Source organism: Exophiala mesophila, assembly GCF_000836275.1.
Source record: "Exophiala mesophila strain CBS 40295 unplaced genomic scaffold supercont1.3, whole genome shotgun sequence".
In the NCBI taxonomy this organism is placed as follows: Eukaryota; Fungi; Ascomycota; class Eurotiomycetes; order Chaetothyriales; family Herpotrichiellaceae; genus Exophiala; species Exophiala mesophila.
The window spans coordinates 234,839-253,591 of record NW_015622506.1 but is presented as its reverse complement, the minus strand read 5'-3'; the positions used below and the strand labels follow the sequence as shown (position 1 = coordinate 253,591).

General features: G+C 50.8%; 6 protein-coding genes across 7 annotated transcripts; 3 read left to right on the top strand and 3 right to left on the bottom strand.

Moving 5' to 3' along the window:
- The first annotated feature begins 532 nt into the window (after window positions 1-532).
- Window positions 533-2,352, top strand: PV10_03754 (uncharacterized protein). Its single transcript, XM_016368244.1, has one exon. It carries the CDS (start codon window positions 650-652, stop codon window positions 2,297-2,299), a length of 1,650 nt encoding a protein of 549 aa, XP_016224032.1. The 5' UTR covers window positions 533-649; the 3' UTR covers window positions 2,300-2,352.
- Window positions 2,353-2,665: 313 nt separating this feature from the next.
- Window positions 2,666-3,346, top strand: PV10_03753 (uncharacterized protein; the record flags this gene model as incomplete). The annotated part of the gene is made up of 1 exon (XM_016368243.1): window positions 2,666-3,346. The coding sequence occupies one exon, from the start codon at window positions 2,666-2,668 to the stop codon at window positions 3,338-3,340; it is 675 nt and encodes a 224-aa protein (XP_016224031.1). The 3' UTR covers window positions 3,341-3,346.
- A 4,374-nt stretch (window positions 3,347-7,720) lies between these two features.
- Window positions 7,721-9,084, bottom strand: PV10_03752 (the record flags this gene model as incomplete). Of its 2 annotated transcripts, XM_016368241.1 has the most annotated exons (3): window positions 8,683-9,084; window positions 8,589-8,634; window positions 7,721-8,537 (listed from the first exon to the last, which is right to left on the bottom strand). In XM_016368241.1, exons 1-3 carry the CDS (start codon window positions 8,870-8,872, stop codon window positions 7,721-7,723), a joined length of 1,053 nt encoding a protein of 350 aa, XP_016224029.1. In that variant the 5' UTR covers window positions 8,873-9,084. The 2 variants fall into 2 exon arrangements, with proteins under 2 accessions (XP_016224029.1, XP_016224030.1); XM_016368242.1 differs by lacking the exon at window positions 8,683-9,084 and having other exon boundaries at window positions 8,589-8,674.
- A 70-nt stretch (window positions 9,085-9,154) lies between these two features.
- On the bottom strand, window positions 9,155-10,264 carry PV10_03751 (transcription initiation factor IIA subunit 2). Its single transcript, XM_016368240.1, has 3 exons — window positions 10,038-10,264; window positions 9,814-9,961; window positions 9,155-9,762 (listed from the first exon to the last, which is right to left on the bottom strand). The coding sequence occupies exons 1-3, from the start codon at window positions 10,079-10,081 to the stop codon at window positions 9,616-9,618; spliced, it is 339 nt and encodes a 112-aa protein (XP_016224028.1). The 5' UTR covers window positions 10,082-10,264; the 3' UTR covers window positions 9,155-9,615.
- A 536-nt stretch (window positions 10,265-10,800) lies between these two features.
- Window positions 10,801-12,126, bottom strand: PV10_03750 (uncharacterized protein). The gene is made up of 2 exons (XM_016368239.1): window positions 11,508-12,126; window positions 10,801-11,455 (listed from the first exon to the last, which is right to left on the bottom strand). The coding sequence occupies exons 1-2, from the start codon at window positions 11,870-11,872 to the stop codon at window positions 11,029-11,031; spliced, it is 792 nt and encodes a 263-aa protein (XP_016224027.1). The 5' UTR covers window positions 11,873-12,126; the 3' UTR covers window positions 10,801-11,028.
- A 2,420-nt stretch (window positions 12,127-14,546) lies between these two features.
- PV10_03749 (uncharacterized protein) lies at window positions 14,547-17,719 on the top strand. The gene is made up of 2 exons (XM_016368238.1): window positions 14,547-15,340; window positions 15,388-17,719. Exons 1-2 carry the CDS (start codon window positions 14,787-14,789, stop codon window positions 16,592-16,594), a joined length of 1,761 nt encoding a protein of 586 aa, XP_016224026.1. The 5' UTR covers window positions 14,547-14,786; the 3' UTR covers window positions 16,595-17,719.
- Window positions 17,720-18,753: the final 1,034 nt, after the last annotated feature.

The following is an 18,753-nucleotide window of genomic DNA, read 5'->3' as shown; positions in this document are numbered from 1 at the left end:
GGACATAGGGGTCCGAATGGAGGGCTGGGGAGACATTTTCCATTGTCGTTACCTCAAAGTATCGTTTGAGGCGTAGACTAATGACACAGTAGGGGGAGTCTAATGACACAGCGGGTGGGGCCATGAGTAGAAAGGTAATATACTATACGTCTGAATTGAAGTGAAGCGAACGACGAGTCTGGTCTCGGGTAATGTTTTCCTGGGCCTCGTGGTGTGTGGGTGGAAGGACTGGCTGTGGGATGCTTGTTTGAAGAGGACGAGTAATGAAAATCAGCACCAGTGAAAGACTGCGGCTCCGACTCCGCGCAGACACGGTCTGCCAAGTGCCAAGATACGGGGAGAGAACAACTACCATCGAGTATAGCGTTACGAGTAGTAAATATGCGCTGGAGTGACACGTGAGTGGATCAATCAGCACGTGATGAGGCTTGTGGTGGGAAACGCGGAGGAACGGAGGAAGGAGGGTTCAGCAACCATTTGTAGCGAAGGTGCGATTGGCGACAACACATTCGACATCGTCTCGACCAACACACACAGATTCACATATATTAAGTATCAAGTCTCACTTGAATGCCACACATCTTTCCATCCCATCCAATACTCCCTTCTCCCTCACCAACCAGCATGACAATTTCTCTCATTGCCCGCTATGGAGCACGACGACAATCCTCTTCTTCCATCCCACCCCCCACTCTCAACAGAAGATCTCCCCCTCCATAGTCCCATCCAACCTCACCTCGACACCTTGTTCGCCGAGTTCGCTAGGTCTCGTCCACGAATCTCTCCTCCTCGATCCCCCATCGCAGCCTCGACCCTCTCTCGCCGTCTCTCAAGTCCCACCACCGACAAATCTCCTCCAAGCCCTAAACTCGATCTCCGCGCCCTCGACTATGCCCAAGACTATGACTCTCATCTCATGTGTCCCATTTGCCATGTCCCTTTTGTCGATCCTGTCGTCCTCGAATGCGACCACACCTTCTGTCAGTCATGTCTGACAGACTACCGAGACGGTGCTACGAGCGATACTCGCACCCGCTGTCCCACCTGCCGAGCCTTTTTGTGGTCCTCCCCTCGCAAGGCCTCCAGACTCATCGTCAACATGTGCCATGAAATCAAAGTGCACTGTCCAAATGAGGGTTGTACTCAAGTCACCGCGAGAGGATTCGTTCAGCGCCATGCAACAACCGAATGCCCTCACCAACGCTTAAAGTGCCCTGATCCTGAGTGCGACAAACTGGTTAGCAGGAAAAACTTTATCCCGGACCAGTGCATCCACACCACTCATGTGGAGTGCGACTGTGGTACTGTTATTGAACTAGGGCGCGGGGACTGGCTTCGACACAAAGACGAAGAATGTCCAAATACTGGGGCCAAATGTCAAAGATGTGACAAGCGCGTTGCAACCAGGGACTCCCTCGATGGCTCTCTCGGACACGTTTGCAACACTGACGACCATCAGATATGCCCAGGTCAAGAATTTGGATGCTCGGAAGATATCGAGCCAGAAAATCTCGAGTCTCATATCAGAACATGTTCTAAAGCCATACTCGCCTTGCACCTTCAAAAGCAGGATCAACTTTTGAAAAATTTACAAGAACAGTTGAACATGACCAAAGTACGCAACGAAGTCCTTGAAAACGGATTTGAAAAGGTCAATGAATTGATCAATGAGAACATCTTGCCTCGAATCTCTCAATCAGACCAATCCGCGGAAGACAATTCCGACGTGGAGGAAATTGAACGAGACCATATCCCGTCAGCTACCTCACATCGCGATCTGTTAATGCCCGCCCATCTCCGAGCTCTAACTCCATCTCCTGACCCAGACCTATCAACCATCGCCCAAACACAACAGCACATGTTAGCCCTACATGAGTCTCTGCGAGGAAACGTCGCGAATCTTGAGCAAGATATCTCTGCCCTCGCAAATCAACTTTCAGATCTAGATGCCCGGTCGTCGATGCATCTCATGAATGAGACACTTCGAATCAAGGAAGACTTAGCCCACACCAACGCCGCCTTATTCAGCACCCGGGCTCAGGTTCAGTGGTTGTTGAACCGTGAGAGAATCGGGGCTCAGCAACAGGCCATGGGAATAAGAGGCCGAGCACCATCGGCCCAGCCACCGGGTCCTAATATTCCCTCCTCTGCCAGAAGTTCCATGTCAGAAGGAACCGACGCCGGCGGGCAGGGCTCCAGCTCTGAGAACCAACCCTCGACCTCTAATCTAGCTGCGAGCCCTAGTTTTAGGCCGCAAGTGCGAAGACTGAGTGGCAGTCAGGAGAGGGTCAAGTTGTAGTGTCACTGAGGCCTGATCTCAGAGGCGGCGTAGAATAACGCTGTGTGCAGTTGATTTTACTCCAAGTATGAGAACATTTTCGGCCATCTTAGACCATATTTAATGACATGTGATTCATCGTCTCAAGCCATATTGCCATCATCTGTTCCTGTCGAGATAATTGCAGGAAGTGATGTGCCGACGCAAATAATCGATGTAAGCGCCGTGAATAAGCGCCATATGCCGAGTAGGAAATGCCGAGGTATTGTGAAGAGTTGGAGCACAAGAGCAAACAGGGATGGATAACTGACTTACTGGTCTAGAAAGTTAGTTGACGTCTATGAGTCCTGAATTGATGATACACACAAGCATAGACAGATCAACATTATGAGAGAACGAGCAGTAATTCAAGATCCTCGCAGGTCCGACCGAGCGACGGTCGTCAAAAACTTTGCACGCGATTATCAACCACCAACCGAGACAATCCAACACTTTGAATCGATGCCATGGACCAAATCCTGGATGACAGACCCCAAATACACCATCACGCCATTCTGGTCACGGCACGAAAAACCGGGCAATTCAGAAGACTTTTTCTTCGCACGAACCATCAATACAGAATCAACCATCCCTCACACTGTGGTGTTGTGCCATCGATTCGGACAACCACCGGAAGTTGGAAGCGGGGATATTGCAATTGACGAGTCGACACCGGATCTAGTGGTGTTGCTACAGCTAGGCGAGAAGGGCTTGGATGGACATCCATCGATCATCCATGGCGGTGTCACTTGTGCTTTACTCGATGAAATGCAGAGCGAGGTTGTCCTCATGTACCGTCGGCTGATTGGCGGCGATGCCTTGGCCGATGCTCTCTTTACTGCAAACCTTGATGTCAATTACCGCGCACCGGTTCCGACTCCGGGTGCTTGTTTGATCAAGTGTTGGCTGGTCAGTCGTGATAAGAGGAAGTGGAAGACGAAAGCGAAAATGGTCGATGGTGATGGCAAGTTGTTGGCTGAGGGCGCGGCTATTTGGGTTGTCAAACCGAGAGAGAAAATTTGATTTTCAGGGCAGGGAAGGGTTTCTAGATTAGATGGAAAGACTACCTATCTGAGAGAGGTATGATCTTTCATGTTGGTTGCAAGTTACAAGGACTGCTACAGAACCAAGACGTAAGTCACTCGATCCTAACCCTAACCCTAAAAAACAACTGCCACCTCTGGTAGAGACCACAACTCATGTTCAAAAATAAAAGCAGCCAACAACTCTGCTTTGTGTATATTTGCCATAAAAGCACATCTACATATATATTACATATATGTATCCACATATGGTAGACGCGATTAATCGAGTGGATGGCAAAAGTAGATAGGATCAACGTCTCGCTTACTTAGGTAACTCATACACGATGAACACCTACACTGCATACTGTGGTATTCTGTGATCCAGGCACCCTAACCAATATCCAATGATGCCCTGGCAAACATGTCCCAAATAAGAATAGAGATTGAACCACATGGCTCCCTGGCACGAGTCCCAAGATTGCCCGAGAATGCCCCTCCCCCACCAAAATTCCGTCCTCTCCTACCCTTTTCAGCGTCCATCTATCTTGCTCTCGGAAGCAAAACTAACTTGAAGGTGACACACCAATGAGTTGTCTAGGATCAGAACGCCTATCGACTTCGGATAATTGAGTTTCTAGTTTGTCCTGGGTTTTCTAAGTAGAACAGGACTTCTCCACTTGTAGTTTGTAAACACAACGTTAGGTAGTCACTCGATCAGCCAATGACACACGCTTGATTATAATAGATCCCACAAGAGACAATTCGAGTACTTTACATGCTGTAATGATATCGACTTCGCTACGGTTGCCTGCTGGGCCACGGGTAACAGCCGTTCGCTTTCCTGTGCTTAGATCTATTTCTTATCGCCCTTCCTCCGGCATGCTGTGTGGCTGTAAGCGTAATGAATCGAATCTCAAACTAATATCCATCCCCACTCACCCCCAGGCAAGGAAGGAGAGACGTAAATGTAAACCATGTATCCATCCATCGACTGCCATACAGTACAAACAAAGCCCAGACCCCTCGGGTCTCTACAAGTAAAGCGAACAAGGTCCTCGCATGTGCATGCCTCTTTCGGAGTAGAGATATCATGTTTCCCCAACTTGGAGTTGCGATTGATAAGAATTACATTTTGGATAGGCGATGAACACCTAAATTAATACGTGAATAGATACAAATACATAGAATCAATGAATCCCTCCTCGTTGATCCAACATTGATATTCATTCTTGCTCGCAGTCATACCAAGAATAAATCATAAATTCTGCGAATCCCAAGTCAACAGCAGAGAATCAATACTTCTTCAAGATTTATGATTCGAAAGTGATATTGCCAGCCTCGGACATCAACGCTACCAAGTACACATAGTTCTTGTGCTGCTTCTTCGACCACTCCCACCGCTATCCAGACTCTTGGTCCTTATTGAGCTTGATGAACCGATAACAACACCTCAGTCAAGGGTGAAAAATCGTTCTGGGTCCGGTCATTCCTCCGCTCCTAATTACTACCACAACTTCTATTTCTCACCGGTCCAACTTCTACCCACCAACATGCCACCCGGCAGGACTCTCGAGTATCCCAAGACCGCCGTCAATAAGGTCAATCGATACAATGTTCGCGGTGAGTCTTATTTTAATTCGTCTTCGTTAATCTACCGTCATGGAGGTGTTGGTGTGAGGAATCTCAAGAGGATTGCTCAAGAACGAGCCGGAATAGATGTTGGATCGTTTTGAGCCTCGACTCTGCAGTGGATGGGAATCGAATCCCATTCTCACCAAGACACGAACACCTAACTAATCAAATCTTTGCTCATTTCTAGCTAACTACGACCTCGAGGTTATACACAGCATCATAAACTCCAGCACCGTTCTCAACGTCTCATTCAACACACCCGATCCTAGTAACCCTTTCCCGGTCACATTGCCCATGGTCGGCGTGGCTGCAAGTTGGGAGCATCCGTCTGCTGGCCTGGGCGAACCCCTCGACATTTACATTCACGGCTACGTCAGCAGTCGATTGACGAACACCTCCCGTGGCACTGCCAATGGCGGGGACTCGACAGCGCCAGAGCATGCCGGGCTCCCAGTCACCGTATCAGCCACCAAAGTCGATGGCTTGGTCCTTACTCTGACCCCGTATACCCACGACATGAATTATCGCTCCGCCGCCCTGTTTGGCTATGCCACCGTCGTCACCGATGCCGACGAGAAACTCTGGGCAATGGAGCAAATCACCAACTCCGTCTTGCGAGATCGCTGGCGTCATACTCGCATCCCCCCTGATGGCGCCGAGATGCAGAGTACCAGCATTCTCAAGGTCAAGGTCATCGGTGGTAGTGGCAAGATTCGAGTCGGTGGGGCCCGACATGAGTTGAAGGATTTCAATCGTGATGATGTGAGAGATTCCATCTGGGAGGGTGTGGTCCCCGTGTACGAGTATTTTGGCGAGCCCATCCCTAGCAAGACGAACCGCGTCAAGGATGTGCCTCAGCATGTGGTCGATTTTGCAACTGAAGAGCGTGAGACCAACGCAAAGTATGCTCTCGACGTCATCAACGACACATCGCAAGATTGAGCGTCGTTCGACTCCTCGTCATGATTGCATCGAATATAGTCCTGGGTTGGTTCCATTGGTCCTCGAGACCTCTCCCGCAGAAGATACATATCTTGATTTGTCCTTGCTCTCCTTCAACTTGAGATATTCTCCAAATCTTCTTCGATATGCAGTGTCAGCCACAATTTCTTCACTTGACTTGGCCGCTCCGTATGTGACGTGGCTTCCCGTGTCCTGGAGAAAGTGTTGAAATCGATCCGCCCGAGACACACCCCTGACAGTACCGTCCTGCTCATGCATGAGTTCATTCAAAGGTCCCTTCACAATTTCGCTGATCAATTTCCAGAACGTGAAGACAGCCAACGCTAGGCAAAGGATGGTCCGCCGCCGTATTGGGTACTGTGCATTGTGCCAGCCCGAGATGGCCTTCTGAAAGCCCCAACATCAAAGTTTGGCCAGAACGCAAGCCTTCCTTTATGTCAAAATTGCCATGTCTGCGTCGGCCCAAACCGCGCAGAGCCGTGTCTTTTGTGAGACGTCAATAGCCCTTGCGTCTGCATCTCATCTCATTCTCCCCCCTTCAGGTGTCGTCCCGTGCATATCAGTCATGTGCAGCTTCGGAAGCGGAGATTCAATGCATGATTGTCTAAATCTCCTTGTCGGACCTCGTCGAGTCACACACTCGACCTCGGTATCGTAACACAACACTCGCCTCAAACGGCTCATTGCAGGCTATAGTCCCGACAAAGCGGCTGGACGGCTGTATCGACATGCCTTTGTGTATCTCGAGGTTGTGTTGGCGGGGTTCCACCTAAGAATGCAAGGGCGCCCGATGGGTGTGTGCCCGTCAGGTTTCAAGAAACCCGAAGAATCCCATTGGTGTGAGCACCGAGGACACGGTCTGACAGCCTCTGTTGCGCCTGATTCTGCTCCAAACCCCGGACACGAAGCCTCGTGCAGGCATGAGGTCCTTGCTTGGACTGCATTCAGGGACCAGGGCTCATTGGCAGGTAGCAGCATATCTGATTGTCCCCCGTTACGACACGTCGTTGGATCTTGCTCCCCAATCTCGACTTCAACTCATATTCAAAGCCGTACTTCGCCTATCGTCTACTACCTTGTCCCCGTTGGATAGCAAGATTACAGACAAGTCTAAATTGTGCAGCTTGTCGTAGGCGAGAGTGTGAAGGAGTACCGCCGCGTCAAAGTTGATGGCACAGAGTCTGCTATTTGCGTGCCTTTTAGTTTGAATCCCCCTAATGGGCCGGGCCATCGTTTGAAGGCTGGCAAGTCCCACTACGGCTGACTCAAGTTGATGAAGAAGACCTCTTGTACACTTAACGAGCTATGTCGTTAACCTTGGATGCCTTCAAAGTTGTCAGCAGGCGAAGACTTCGGCTGGGCAAAAACTGGCTGAGGAGGAAGTTGCATGCACAGCCTCATGAGAGAAGGTTGGAAATTGTGCGTTTGCAAACCCTCCGTCAGCCGATTTGTTGCTAATGCGAATTGCAAGGGCCCTCCAACAAATTTTCGCCGCGAGGATATCGTATTGGGGCGAGACGACGATGGGTACCTTGGGTTGAATTCACACTATGTGCCGTTGCTGATCAAAACCCATTAGGAACATGGTCCTGATCCCACTGCCGCGGGATGAGATAAAGTTATTGCAGAATGGGGAAAAGGCGTGATTAGCCAGTCGACATTTTCCAAGACAAGTGAGAATATACATCACGCTCTCAAGCGAGTAAGCATCGAGCAATCAACCATATTGAGCCCCATACTTAAGTCAGGTAGATCATGGACATCTGGCGTATGTCAAAATTTATCATATCATAAACATTGGCACCTGAGCAAGTCGAGCCTTTCTATCCGCTTCCTTCTCCTGGATAGACGATCTGCCATTTTGGGCTTTGCGGCCATCTCCTCGATTCAGACGTGTACTGAGGCGGGATGGACCGCCCCGGATAGACTCATCAGTACTTTGTTGTCGGTTGATGAAGAGATCATCCTCTCCGTTAGATAGGTACAATGAAGTTTTGGTGGTGTCCTTGCTATTGGTTCTGTGGCTTCTGGACGTGCTTGCGCCGGGCTGAGCAGGGACGGAAAGTGAGGAACTCGGATGCGGATGCGAAGAATCCTGGTCATGTTTTAGGCGATGGGTAACGGACAATGCCGACGAAGTAGTCGACTGCTTCCTAGGCTCATGTTGCAATCTGGATTGATTTGCATCAGTTCTCGCAAAACCAGATCCAGCCTTGGTCGTGCTTGAAATTCGCTCTAATCCAATGAGCGACGTTTTCCCCTGACTGTTGCCTGACATAAACTGAGCCAGACTTGTGCCTGACCACAAATCAACTACATCATCCGCGTCCTGTTGGTCTTGCAAATCGGTACCCATGACCTGGCGCAGAGCATCCTTCTGCTTCTTCTGCAGAATGACACTTTTGAGCCTATTCTTGGCCGTTTTGGACATGGGTGAGGCCGGTTCCGGAAGAGGCTTCGAGGGTTTGTTCCGTGCCTCTCTCATCAATCTTTTGTATTCAGCTTGGTGTAGGTGCGCCGTGTATGACTGAGCGACGGTCTGAAACTCATCCTCGACCATCATGTAGATGTCATCGGCTTGGAATCCATCATGCATTGACCTGTCAAAGGTTAGGAGAAATCCTACGATATGGGATCATATATGAACTTGCTCTTGAGGTGGCGGTCCTCTTGCAGGCGATGTAGAAGGTGTGCGGGCTACTTATGTCAATGAAGAGACAATCTTGGTCATTTGGAATTGCTCACGCCGCTTGATGTCTCGATCTGACTTGGTTATGGACCTTGCCCGGTCATGATTCTGTGTGACAACATCTTGATCTTGTGGTGATGCGGGAGGACCAAGATCGTCTTGCTTCATTTTGGTTGATTGCTCGATCCGCCGTCTTTTAGAGGAAGATTCTCGTTCTGTGACAGCCCACGGTAGTTTGCGGGCCATGATATAGGCTAAACAGGCAGGCGTCGTGGATCAATCAAGGGGGGTGGGATCGGACGGGATGATGAGAGGTGATGGTCACGAAGTTCATATCTCCTTGGGCAGATTGAGCCAGAGTGTAATGCAGGTAAATTGGGATGTGGTATGACCTGCTTATAATAGATCGTTTTTGGGGTGATGAGTAGATGGGTGAAGTGTTGAACGAGTGCGACCAGTTGTTTGGCAAAGAAGACGTTGTTTTGATTTGTTTGACGCGGATGGAGATAAATGGAGGATTTGCGGGGAAACGAGTTGAAGGAAGGAGGGACCAGGGATGAGGGACGAGGGACGAGTTGCTGCCTGAGATACAGACACGCGATCAAGCAGTCACGCACATCATGCGGCTTTGGCTCAGCACAGAGAGAACAAAGATCACACTCGTCAAGTTGAACACTCAGCACGTTGCCTTGTAAGCTCAGCAACATCCCAGTTGCATGAATGCCCTATCATACACTTTTAGAGTATCCAGTCTGTTCCCACCTACAGGGATAGAATTCCCCGAGTTCTAGGGTGTCGTATTTATTTGTGTAGAAACATGACCAAACTGCCACTGATGATGAACCAAATGCCCTTCCGTTCATCATCGCCAGAGACCCGTAGACGCCGCCCGCTATGCAATCAAAACAGAAACCCGTGCCCTGCAGCATCGTTGCCCTGGATGTCCATGGGAGCCAGAATTGTCATTTCATATTCCTCCAGCCACATGCCTAAACCTCTCCAGGCTTCTTGGAATTACAGCTCACGATCTTCACCTTGTCTGCTGTAAATTCTTGACCGCCATCGCTCTTGAATCGCACGTCCTTGACAAGGAAGGTCCACACATCGTCGCAGAAGCGATATGTTTCGAGATGTCCCTATGAGAATAATGAGTATGAACGAATTGACAAACATGATCCTAGGATTACCTTGAATGTAAGTCTCGACTTGACCTTTTCCGCAAGGGTGTCGGCAATGGCTTTGTCAAAGTTGGATAGGATCTTCATGGCGAGTTGCGGCTCGATGCGGCCCTCGTTGATTAAGTCATCGATTGTATCAATGAGGGATTCACCGATGCTAGATACGCACAATAATCAACTTATGTTTGACGGGCGGGGGATGTCAAAGACTCTTCGCCTTCACTAAGACGTACCTGCTGCCTCGATACAACTCATAGTACTGTCCCGGCGCAGTCATGTTGCGGCTTTGTCGGCGTCTGCACACAGCGTTTCGTAGAGCTGATCTTAGCTTGTCGCAAAGACCCCGCAACAACTAAAGACACGGACTGAAGTGCGAAAAGGTTCTTGGAGGATTGTGAAGAGGAGGACGATAAATGAACTGGAATTGGAACTGGGTGATATTATTAAGTGAGTGAGTGAGTGAGTGAGTGAATGCAATGAAGGACTGGCGAGGGGCGCAGGCAACTGAGAGGGTTTGATTGGCTGGAGGACAATGTCCGACAATTGGGTCACGTGGCTGTTCCTGGCAGCATCATCCTATACTTGACAACGACGACATGAACTGTGGACTTCTGACCCGAGAACACATGTACAATAGTCAAGATGCCCCGATAAACAAACCGGAAATCATTCTTTTAGTAAGAACGACTGGTCAAACTCCAAAGTCCTTCGGCCCCACGAAATGTCTCTGTCGCGCGTGCTGGTAGCTGGCCCTCATCTTTACGCATGCCACTTTAGCTTCCGGCCTTTGAATCTACGTCTAGCATCCACTCAATCGCAAGAAAAGGGTGTAATCCAACCATCACATGACTCGAAGCCAACTTTGAAACCAGACTCACCAGAGAAACCTTCCAAACCCACAAAATCTTGGTCCGATACAGACGAGCAAGTCCGTCGAGCAATGGAGGGACTTGCCGGCGACGGTGGCGAGGCCGGAGTCGAACTAGAAGACGGCAAGCCGGTCTCGATGAAGCGCGGAGTGCGAGAGAATATGTTCAGGTACATCTGAAGTCGCACAAGCACTTGAATTACACTCTTTCATCAAACACTAGGGCTACAGACACAACCGAGGATCGCTATGGATTTGCCTGTTGCCAACATTTGGCAGACCCTCTTAAGACACCGGGTATCATGTACCGTTCAGAAGTTTACGCCGAACCAGACGCCATTCAAGCAGAAGAGTCATCAATACTCCTCGTTATAGAGCTGATTGATTTCTCGAACGAGATCATGCACTGAACTGCCCCCTGGACAATCATACCACTTGCCTCCATCTCGAATACAGCGGATCTTCCCTGCAAGTCGGACGGTGCAGCTTTTTGTAACATTGTTCTCCTGGCTTCTTTGTATACTCGCTCGAAGCAAGTCAATACCCTCTCCTTCGTCGCTGATACACCTGTTGAGCCGTTGGAAGTCGATTGCATGCTCCATGGCGCATTCTTCGACGAGATCTCGATCGGGAATATCGTGGTAATTCGAGGCCAAGCAGTTGGCAAAACCAAGGTATATTTTGGGATCGGGGTAGACCTTGGCAGCACAGAGCTCGATGATGTTCCCAAGACATTCGGCTGGGCCATGCATGCATGAGACTGCATCGGATTTGGGGTCAACCCTAGGAGAGTGTAAGCTATGTCTCGGACTGTTCATTCGCAAGAAATCCATACCGGCCTATAAAAGAAAGCGTAAAATTGACCTTGTCTCCGACTAGCATCATTGTTGGCACAATAAGTTGGCGAAGACAATCCGCATAGTCAGGACATCTGCTCATCCCGTGCACTTCAACCTCAACTTTGGGATGGCTTGTGTCGTCTGGACCAGGGAAGGTTGGGAAATCACCTGGTGCATAGTGGTGTTGGCAGACGAAGAAAGACCGAAAAAGAGTAAAGGTAGCAACAAGGACTAGAATCGCAGGGATAGACCGCGTGAGCAAGTGTGTTTTATATCCCCCATGTTGTCTAGGTGGTGGTCTCTCCGCGAGAGGCTGGTCGTAGAGAGTTTTCTCGTCGGTGAAGGTTGGTTCGGATGCCATCTTGGGACGAGTATGGACGATAGGTTGGAATATCCGGAATGACCGATTTTGGCTACGGCTGCATGAGCATGTGTTGACCAACGCTCAAGGATTGATAGAGTATTGCAGGTGATGTTCGGGTGTGATGAACAATTGTTTGGGGATTTCGTCATTTGGGGGTCCTGTTACACGTGACATAGATCTAGGCTTTCCTGCTGGCTGCACCCCGTGGGCAATAACTTCGTCCAGAACCACCCAAAATCACTGCCAGAGCAGTACTACCACTACCTCATGATGAACTTGAGCAAGCCTGAAAGCCAGAAACGCTCGTCTTGATACACACATGTCTTTGCGAAATCTCACACCCCACCGCCCTCCCACGAGGCCAAGGCTACCTACCTAATTTACCACCGTTCTTCTCCTCGATCAGCCTATCTTTAGTATCCTCCGTCGCCAAGGTCTTGTTTGAACCTTCCCATCTGCAGGGCCTTCGGCTATGGACGACAATTTACCCGTCCCAGCCTTGGTCACGCCTGTTGGATCCTGCTCTCGGGATTTTAGAATCTTGAACGATGTGAAGATTTGGAAGACCTGGGATTCGATATCCATCTATCTTGTGGAGTGTCTGTATACCTCGGTGCTTTTCTAGCAGATATGGTGGGTAAACTGTGGATGCGCAAACACCTGTTCTGCCATGACGCGCAGGCTGCTTTATCAGTCTACGTCTTGCAGCACTATCGACGCAATGGCATCATATGTTCTTTTTCATTATTGGCACTTCCACCGCTTGACAATATGTTGGAATGATGTTGGATCCAGAATGTTTACTTGCAGGCACTGCCAGTAGCGGCTTGGGATGCAATAAAAAGAGTCATAATGGCCTCTACCGATGCAGATCGGCTCGGGTTCGTAAAGTGAGTCGGTCAAAGGGCGTTGAGGGGTGGCAATTAAGGCACGCCTTGCATCGTTAATTGGCCCTACTCGAACGACACTGACCCAGACCTACCGTGCGTGATGGCATCGCACGGTGATTCTCCTCGGCGAGAAGCAGGAAGGAGTCTGACCCCATTAATTAAAGGGTGGATCTGGGCGTGGTCTGACCTAGTGGGTTGCCTCCACTCCTTCATCCGCCCCAAGCTGCGATGCCAAAACCTGTGAAGGCATGATCAACGGATCAAACAAGTTTGGCGGGGTAAAGCAGAGCTAAAGAGCCAGTGGGAATGAAGGAGAAATAGCAATTGAGCACGCTGTATGCTTACTCGCTATGCCTGCAAGCACGTGTTGAAGGTGGTTGTCTGTTCGCTTTGAGGAAAAGCGAAGTACCCTAGTCGTGCGAGTTCGGTAAGTACGCCCGGAGTAACCTGAGGCCAGCAGGGGGTGGGTAAGAATGAGTGGAGAGGGCTTGGGTAAATGCGTTCAAGAGCCCCGGTAAACCATGTGGCAGTTTTGACCCCATTGAGTCAGGTCGTTGGCCATTCTCGATGACATCTCAAGTAACAAGTGCAGTGGTTCTCAAGTACCTTTTCCCACCAACAGATACATATGCTTGACCAATACCCGAGGCTCTCATCTTTGCATCGCACTCACAATAGCTGTCTGTGGGGCGGTCAATGAGATCGGTTGGTGCAACTAATGTAGTCATGTGATATAATGAGCCTGTGGACTGCCCACTTTTACGCAGGTGCCTTTATTGACTGCCCGACTTGAACTCACGGGCATGTACACGTAAGTGACTTACTGTCTGTCAAGCCAAGAGCAATTGCTCACAAAGAACTGCCTACCCATCCACCTACTTTGAAGCCACATGTGGGCGTGCACGCAGGAAACAACTGAGCCATGACAAAGATATGTCAGTAATAAAAAAGAACATGAGTGCCTGTGAACTAGGAAGGCTTTACGGGGCGTGGGTTAACTCCGAGGTCGAGATTGACGAGTGCTGGCATCTCTACTGTAAGTAACAACGGGGGAATTCCCTTGACCACAGGCGCTAATATGTGCCTCGTGGCCCCCATCGCCCCATTTCCTTCTCGGCTTAACAATCCAGACCCTGGAACTCCACCTCTACCGTCCTTTGGAGGTCCGACCCTACAAGGAACACAATAGGACTTGGGGTACCTGTGGTACTTACAGATCCTCCTGGTCATGATCCCCAGATTTAGTGGCTCCTTGCACTGTAGTTGCGATTCGGTCAGATGCAGGTAGTCCAGTGGTGCTGCATATCAAGACTGGGAAGAGGGCGAGCATGTCACAGGTAAATGCTGAGTGGAATGGTGATGGTGGCATGGTACATCATCCATGGTCTATGGCCTTGATGGTGCATGGTTTGGCGCCAAGGTCCAGAGGCAAGCTTTCAGCCTCTAGCTGGCCTGGCCCTCCGGACACCAATTGGGGCGTCCTCGGCCCTGCGCGGGACGTGTTTGATGGTCGTCGCAGGGGCCCCTCGGCCGGATGCCGCTGGACTAAGTAAGTTGCTAGCTAGGGTCATAACTGAAGTTAGCCACCGATGGTTTTGGTTGGGGCTTTGTCCATCCACTACTAGTTCAAAACTCTACCTCTGCTTCAACAAGCCACTCTGCCACTCTCACAGTCCTTGTTCTGACTCCTCGTGCAGCGTCACATCCGCTCACAGGCCACAGGCAGCGCAGGGTAACATTTCGAGCCACCAAATATTGCAATCGACTTTCCAGTCCATCCCATCCCTACACCCAAGATCCGCGAGTTTTGTTTCATCGCCATCTCGACCGCCATCCTCGAATCCTGACTGTCTATCCAAACCGTCCTCAGGTTCATCCTTTGATTTCCGTGGTGAAGCCCAACTCCAAGTAGTCCACTGCTTGCATTGTCGGGCCCCCATCTGTTGCTCCTCCTCTATGCTGACTGCTCTCCCCCAACACGTGAGTTGACCTGTGCATCCTTACCCTCGCTCTTTCCCATCATGTCGGAACTCGCGTCGGTCAACTCGGTCAGCAATGGGAGCCCTCCCCCGGATGATCACGAACAGGATCTCGACGTTTTTCTTCAACCCCTCCATATCGACGATGGTATAGTCCATAACCTTGCCTATCAATTCTCCAGGGTCTATGAGGAACTTGCATTACGATCCGACGAACAGTTTTTGCCCACGCCTGTCACCAAACTCCCCTCAGGCCAGGAGACTGGCCAATTTCTTGCTATCGACGTCGGCGGTACCAACCTGAGAGTCGCTTTCATCGAGTTGTTGGGCGATGCCGACGACTCGCTACCTTCTAACAATGGGCCTGAACGGTCACGTGAGACCATCCGAAATGCCCAGCGCCCCAGGGTTCGCCGCACTCTCGAGAAGGCCTGGCCCATTGGTGAGCACCTGAAGATGGACAAAACCGAAGATCTGTTCGCCTGGATTGGTGATTGCATTGCTGAAGTCGTCAACGACCGGTTGACCTCCGACTCGGGCAAAGTTGCTGTGCCTGACGAGCTCCCCATGGGCATTACCTTCAGCTTTCCAATGATGTGAGATGGCCCAATCGTGACATTCTTACAGACTAACCTGGCAACAGGCAAGACGACATCTCGTCAGCAAGTCTCATGCCCATGGGCAAAGGCTTTGCTATGAATTCTGACCTCGACCTTGGTTCCACCCTGCTCCAGGGCTACGCACGCCACACCCGTCGCCAATCCCCCTCGGCGACCTCGCCCCGCGCCAAACGAAGAAAACTTGGACCACTGCCACCATTGAAGATCGCTGCCATCACTAACGACACCATTGCAACACTGGCTTCACTTGCCTACACGGTCAAATCGCTACCCAACTCTCGAGTTGCTGCCGGAATCATTGTCGGCACAGGTTGCAATGCTACGGTGCCCATGAAATTCTCCAGCCTTGGAGCTGCCAAATGTCAATCCATCCGGAAAAATAAGCCAGAAGCCACCGAAACTGTGGTCAATACCGAAATCACCATCGCTGGAGCATGTGGGCCGTTGCAGGCCGTCACCACCCAGTGGGACCGTCAACTGGACAAGGAGTGTGCTCGGCCGGGCTTTCAACCACTTGAATACATGACGGGCGGCCGCTACATTGGCGAGCTCGTTCGAATTATATTCTTCGACTACATGACTAGAGCACACAAACCACCAGTGCCAGAGTCAGCGCTCCCCGCGACGATTGTCCATGCCTACAGCTTCACCACTACCTTTGTCAGCGCCGTTGTGGCAAGAGCAAGGTCAGACTCGGAACTCGCCGGCGAACTCAAACGCCGGATCCCGCCTCCAGAATCGTCCAACTGGGGGTGGTCCCCACATTCAGCAGGAGCCCTTCGTAAGATCGCACATTTGGTCCAGGTTCGCTCCGCCGGTTTGATCGCTGCATCTACTGTTGGTCTCTTGACCACGGTGGGTGAGGTGGCCTTGACAGAGCCAGGTAGCCCGGCTTCTCTCCCAGACACTACGGCACAAGAGGACAGTAAGCCCTCGTCGCCCAAGACACATCTTTCTGCCGCCCTTCAGCGAGATATGAGGGACGGTCTCTCCCCAGCCCCTGGTGCATCAGCCTGGAGAGCAGGGCCCGAGGAAATTGTTATAGCCTATACCGGTGGAATCATTCAACATTACCCCAATTTCAAGGAGCAGACTCAACGATTCATTGATCGCCTGGTCATGCGGGCGGGACCTCAAGATGGAGGCAAGAGCGTCTTTTTACGAGAAGCTCGAGATGGAGGCATCATTGGGGCTGGTGTCCTGGCTGGCATGGAAATGGGAAAGCCATGACCATTGACCAATGAAGGCAGTGAGGAATTCATCGACCCTAAGGGCCCCGGCAAAACTGCGGAAAGAGCCCGTCCTAACGGTAGAGTGTGAGTTCCCTGGCGAGCGGACTGATCTTGATGTCTTTCTGCCTGTTGAAGCGGCGCGCGACGAACGATACAGAGGTTGAAACAGTGCGAGCGCCGGCCAGAAACCGAGCCACAAGATGCATATTTCACACTCCATTGTCTGGGTACGGCGTTGGTAGCCCCTGTTGTTGAGGGAAACCCGTCCAACGAAAATCAGATCTCGGGAAGGGCCCACGGGAATTTGGGTACCTGCTTAAGGGTTCTTGCCCCGGGCCACTTTTTGGGCAACTGCAAAGACGATTGAACCGCCAAAGCTTTGGATCTCGCTTGGAACTGGTGGCGAACCAGACCACGAAGTGGCCAGAACCCCCGCACTTGGGCTGTACGTAGACAGAACGTTCCCAGGCGGAATTGTCATCGCCACACCAAGAATGGTGGCGCAGGCCGCGTGAGACCCAGAGTGACTAAGTAGGTGGTTGAAAGTCGCGCGCGTCGCGTGAATGATCGAACGAGCCCCTTGAAATCGGGCCAAATCTCAAGGCAATGCTTTGCTGTCAGGATTGTCAATTTGTCACGGCTGATAGAGACCATCTTGAATAGCAATACGATGAAGAAGGAAGTTGAATGTGAGCATGTTGTAGAACCACCAGAGTGTCTGGGATAGGTATGCACTGTGCAGCAGACGTGCTGCAGCAGCCAGGATCACCAAGGACAATAAATAGCCATTTCAACTTCAACTTCTCATTTGAAATAGTCTAGCGTTGCGGACCCATGTGTTGCAATGGAGCAGGCGATGGAAAGGCCTTGATGGTGACTGTGGTCAACCCAGAATGGCCCTCATGACTCCTTGAACAGTGTTGCCTACGCGTCGTCCGTATGGCATCCAGCATCGATTTAAATTTGACCAGAGCCTGGGAAACGATTGTACTGGTCTACATCTTGGCGTGTCTTGCTTACCATTCATTTTAGTCCAGCTATAAATGAACATTGCCATATGGGCCAGCACAGACAACACATTGTCTCTCTTGGAACATGCAGAAATAGTCTCTGATGAATCTATTGTCTTTATGGGCTGCATATTGTGTATGGGTGCAGTGAGTGTCACAAGCCTAGAGGTTGAGGGGCCCAACCATTGCTCACACTTCCCTGTTATTATTCTGGTCATTACTTATATTATCTTGGCGGTCACGCAAGCCAGTCCTGGCACATTTGTCCTGACCGCCCCAGGTAGTCTGGGGGGCTCTCAGGCTGTGTCACCCCCCTAATTCCAGGTCATACGCTCTTCTAACCAATAATCGTAGACACCTCGAAAAGTCACACAACCTCTGCAGTCTCCTGTGTACATCGATCGTTTCAACGTGAATATCTCCGTGGTCAAGGCCTTGCAGGTACCTCCCAAGGCGAGTACTTTATTTCTTGTATTGAAGGCGCCGCAGAATTAACCAGGGTTTGTCACAAAAGTTTGAGCGAGATCTCTGGACTACGGAGTATTCTCCCCTCCACTGTCTTGGCACGTTCAATTGTTTTTGACAATGGGAGGAAGATCTAAGCCCGAATGAGGGTTGAAGCCGGGACCGGGGCCGGGGTTTTTCCCTTGAGGGCAGCACTGGGGGCAGACAACAAAGTCCTTGTGTGTCTTGTGTCTTTGACGGAGCAGCCTCAAAACGATTCCCCGGTTGATGGGCGCTCTCGGCTCAGGGCCTGGCAACAATTTTACCAGGCCTCCCTGGCTAGACCCCCTCGACCTACCGTGTCTACCACCTATCCCAGGCGTTCAAGAGGCTGAGGGGGGATCGCTAACCATTGGTGCCATTACGCCTTTCAACCGCCAGTGCCGCCCACGCCGCCTTGATTAAATGCGGAGGGCATGCTCCACATCTGCCCCAGGCTCCCGGCCGCCATCGCCCAAAGCTACTCAAGCACCAAGAAATGAGGGTCAAGGAAAAATCGGACCAAGCACAATTGGGTCCATGGGTCATGATCAACTTTCAAGTCATCATCTGGTCGATGACGGACCGATATTCTTGTTCAGACAACTCACATAAGATCTCATCCAGCCGGGATTTGCCCTTCAAACTCTGAACTTCCAACTTC

What these genes read in the sequence shown, in the direction of transcription:
- PV10_03751 (XM_016368240.1), bottom strand. Translation starts at nt 10,081, where the DNA reads ATGACTGCGCCGGGACAGTACTATGAGTTGTATCGAGGCAGCAG. An exon ending in GAGTTGTATCGAGGCAGCAG is followed by an intron (nt 9,962 to 10,037) that starts GTACGTCTTAGT and finishes GTGCGTATCTAG; the next exon opens with CATCGGTGAATCCCTCATTG. An exon ending in AGTCGAGACTTACATTCAAG is followed by an intron (nt 9,763 to 9,813) that starts GTAATCCTAGGA and finishes TTATTCTCATAG; the next exon opens with GGACATCTCGAAACATATCG.
- PV10_03754 (XM_016368244.1), top strand. Translation starts at nt 650, where the DNA reads ATGGAGCACGACGACAATCCTCTTCTTCCATCCCACCCCCCACTCTCA.
- PV10_03750 (XM_016368239.1), bottom strand. Translation starts at nt 11,872, where the DNA reads ATGGCATCCGAACCAACCTTCACCGACGAGAAAACTCTCTACGACCAG. An exon ending in ACGCTTTCTTTTATAGGCCG is followed by an intron (nt 11,456 to 11,507) that starts GTATGGATTTCT and finishes ACACTCTCCTAG; the next exon opens with GGTTGACCCCAAATCCGATG.
- PV10_03749 (XM_016368238.1), top strand. Translation starts at nt 14,787, where the DNA reads ATGTCGGAACTCGCGTCGGTCAACTCGGTCAGCAATGGGAGCCCTCCC. An exon ending in ACCTTCAGCTTTCCAATGAT is followed by an intron (nt 15,341 to 15,387) that starts GTGAGATGGCCC and finishes ACCTGGCAACAG; the next exon opens with GCAAGACGACATCTCGTCAG.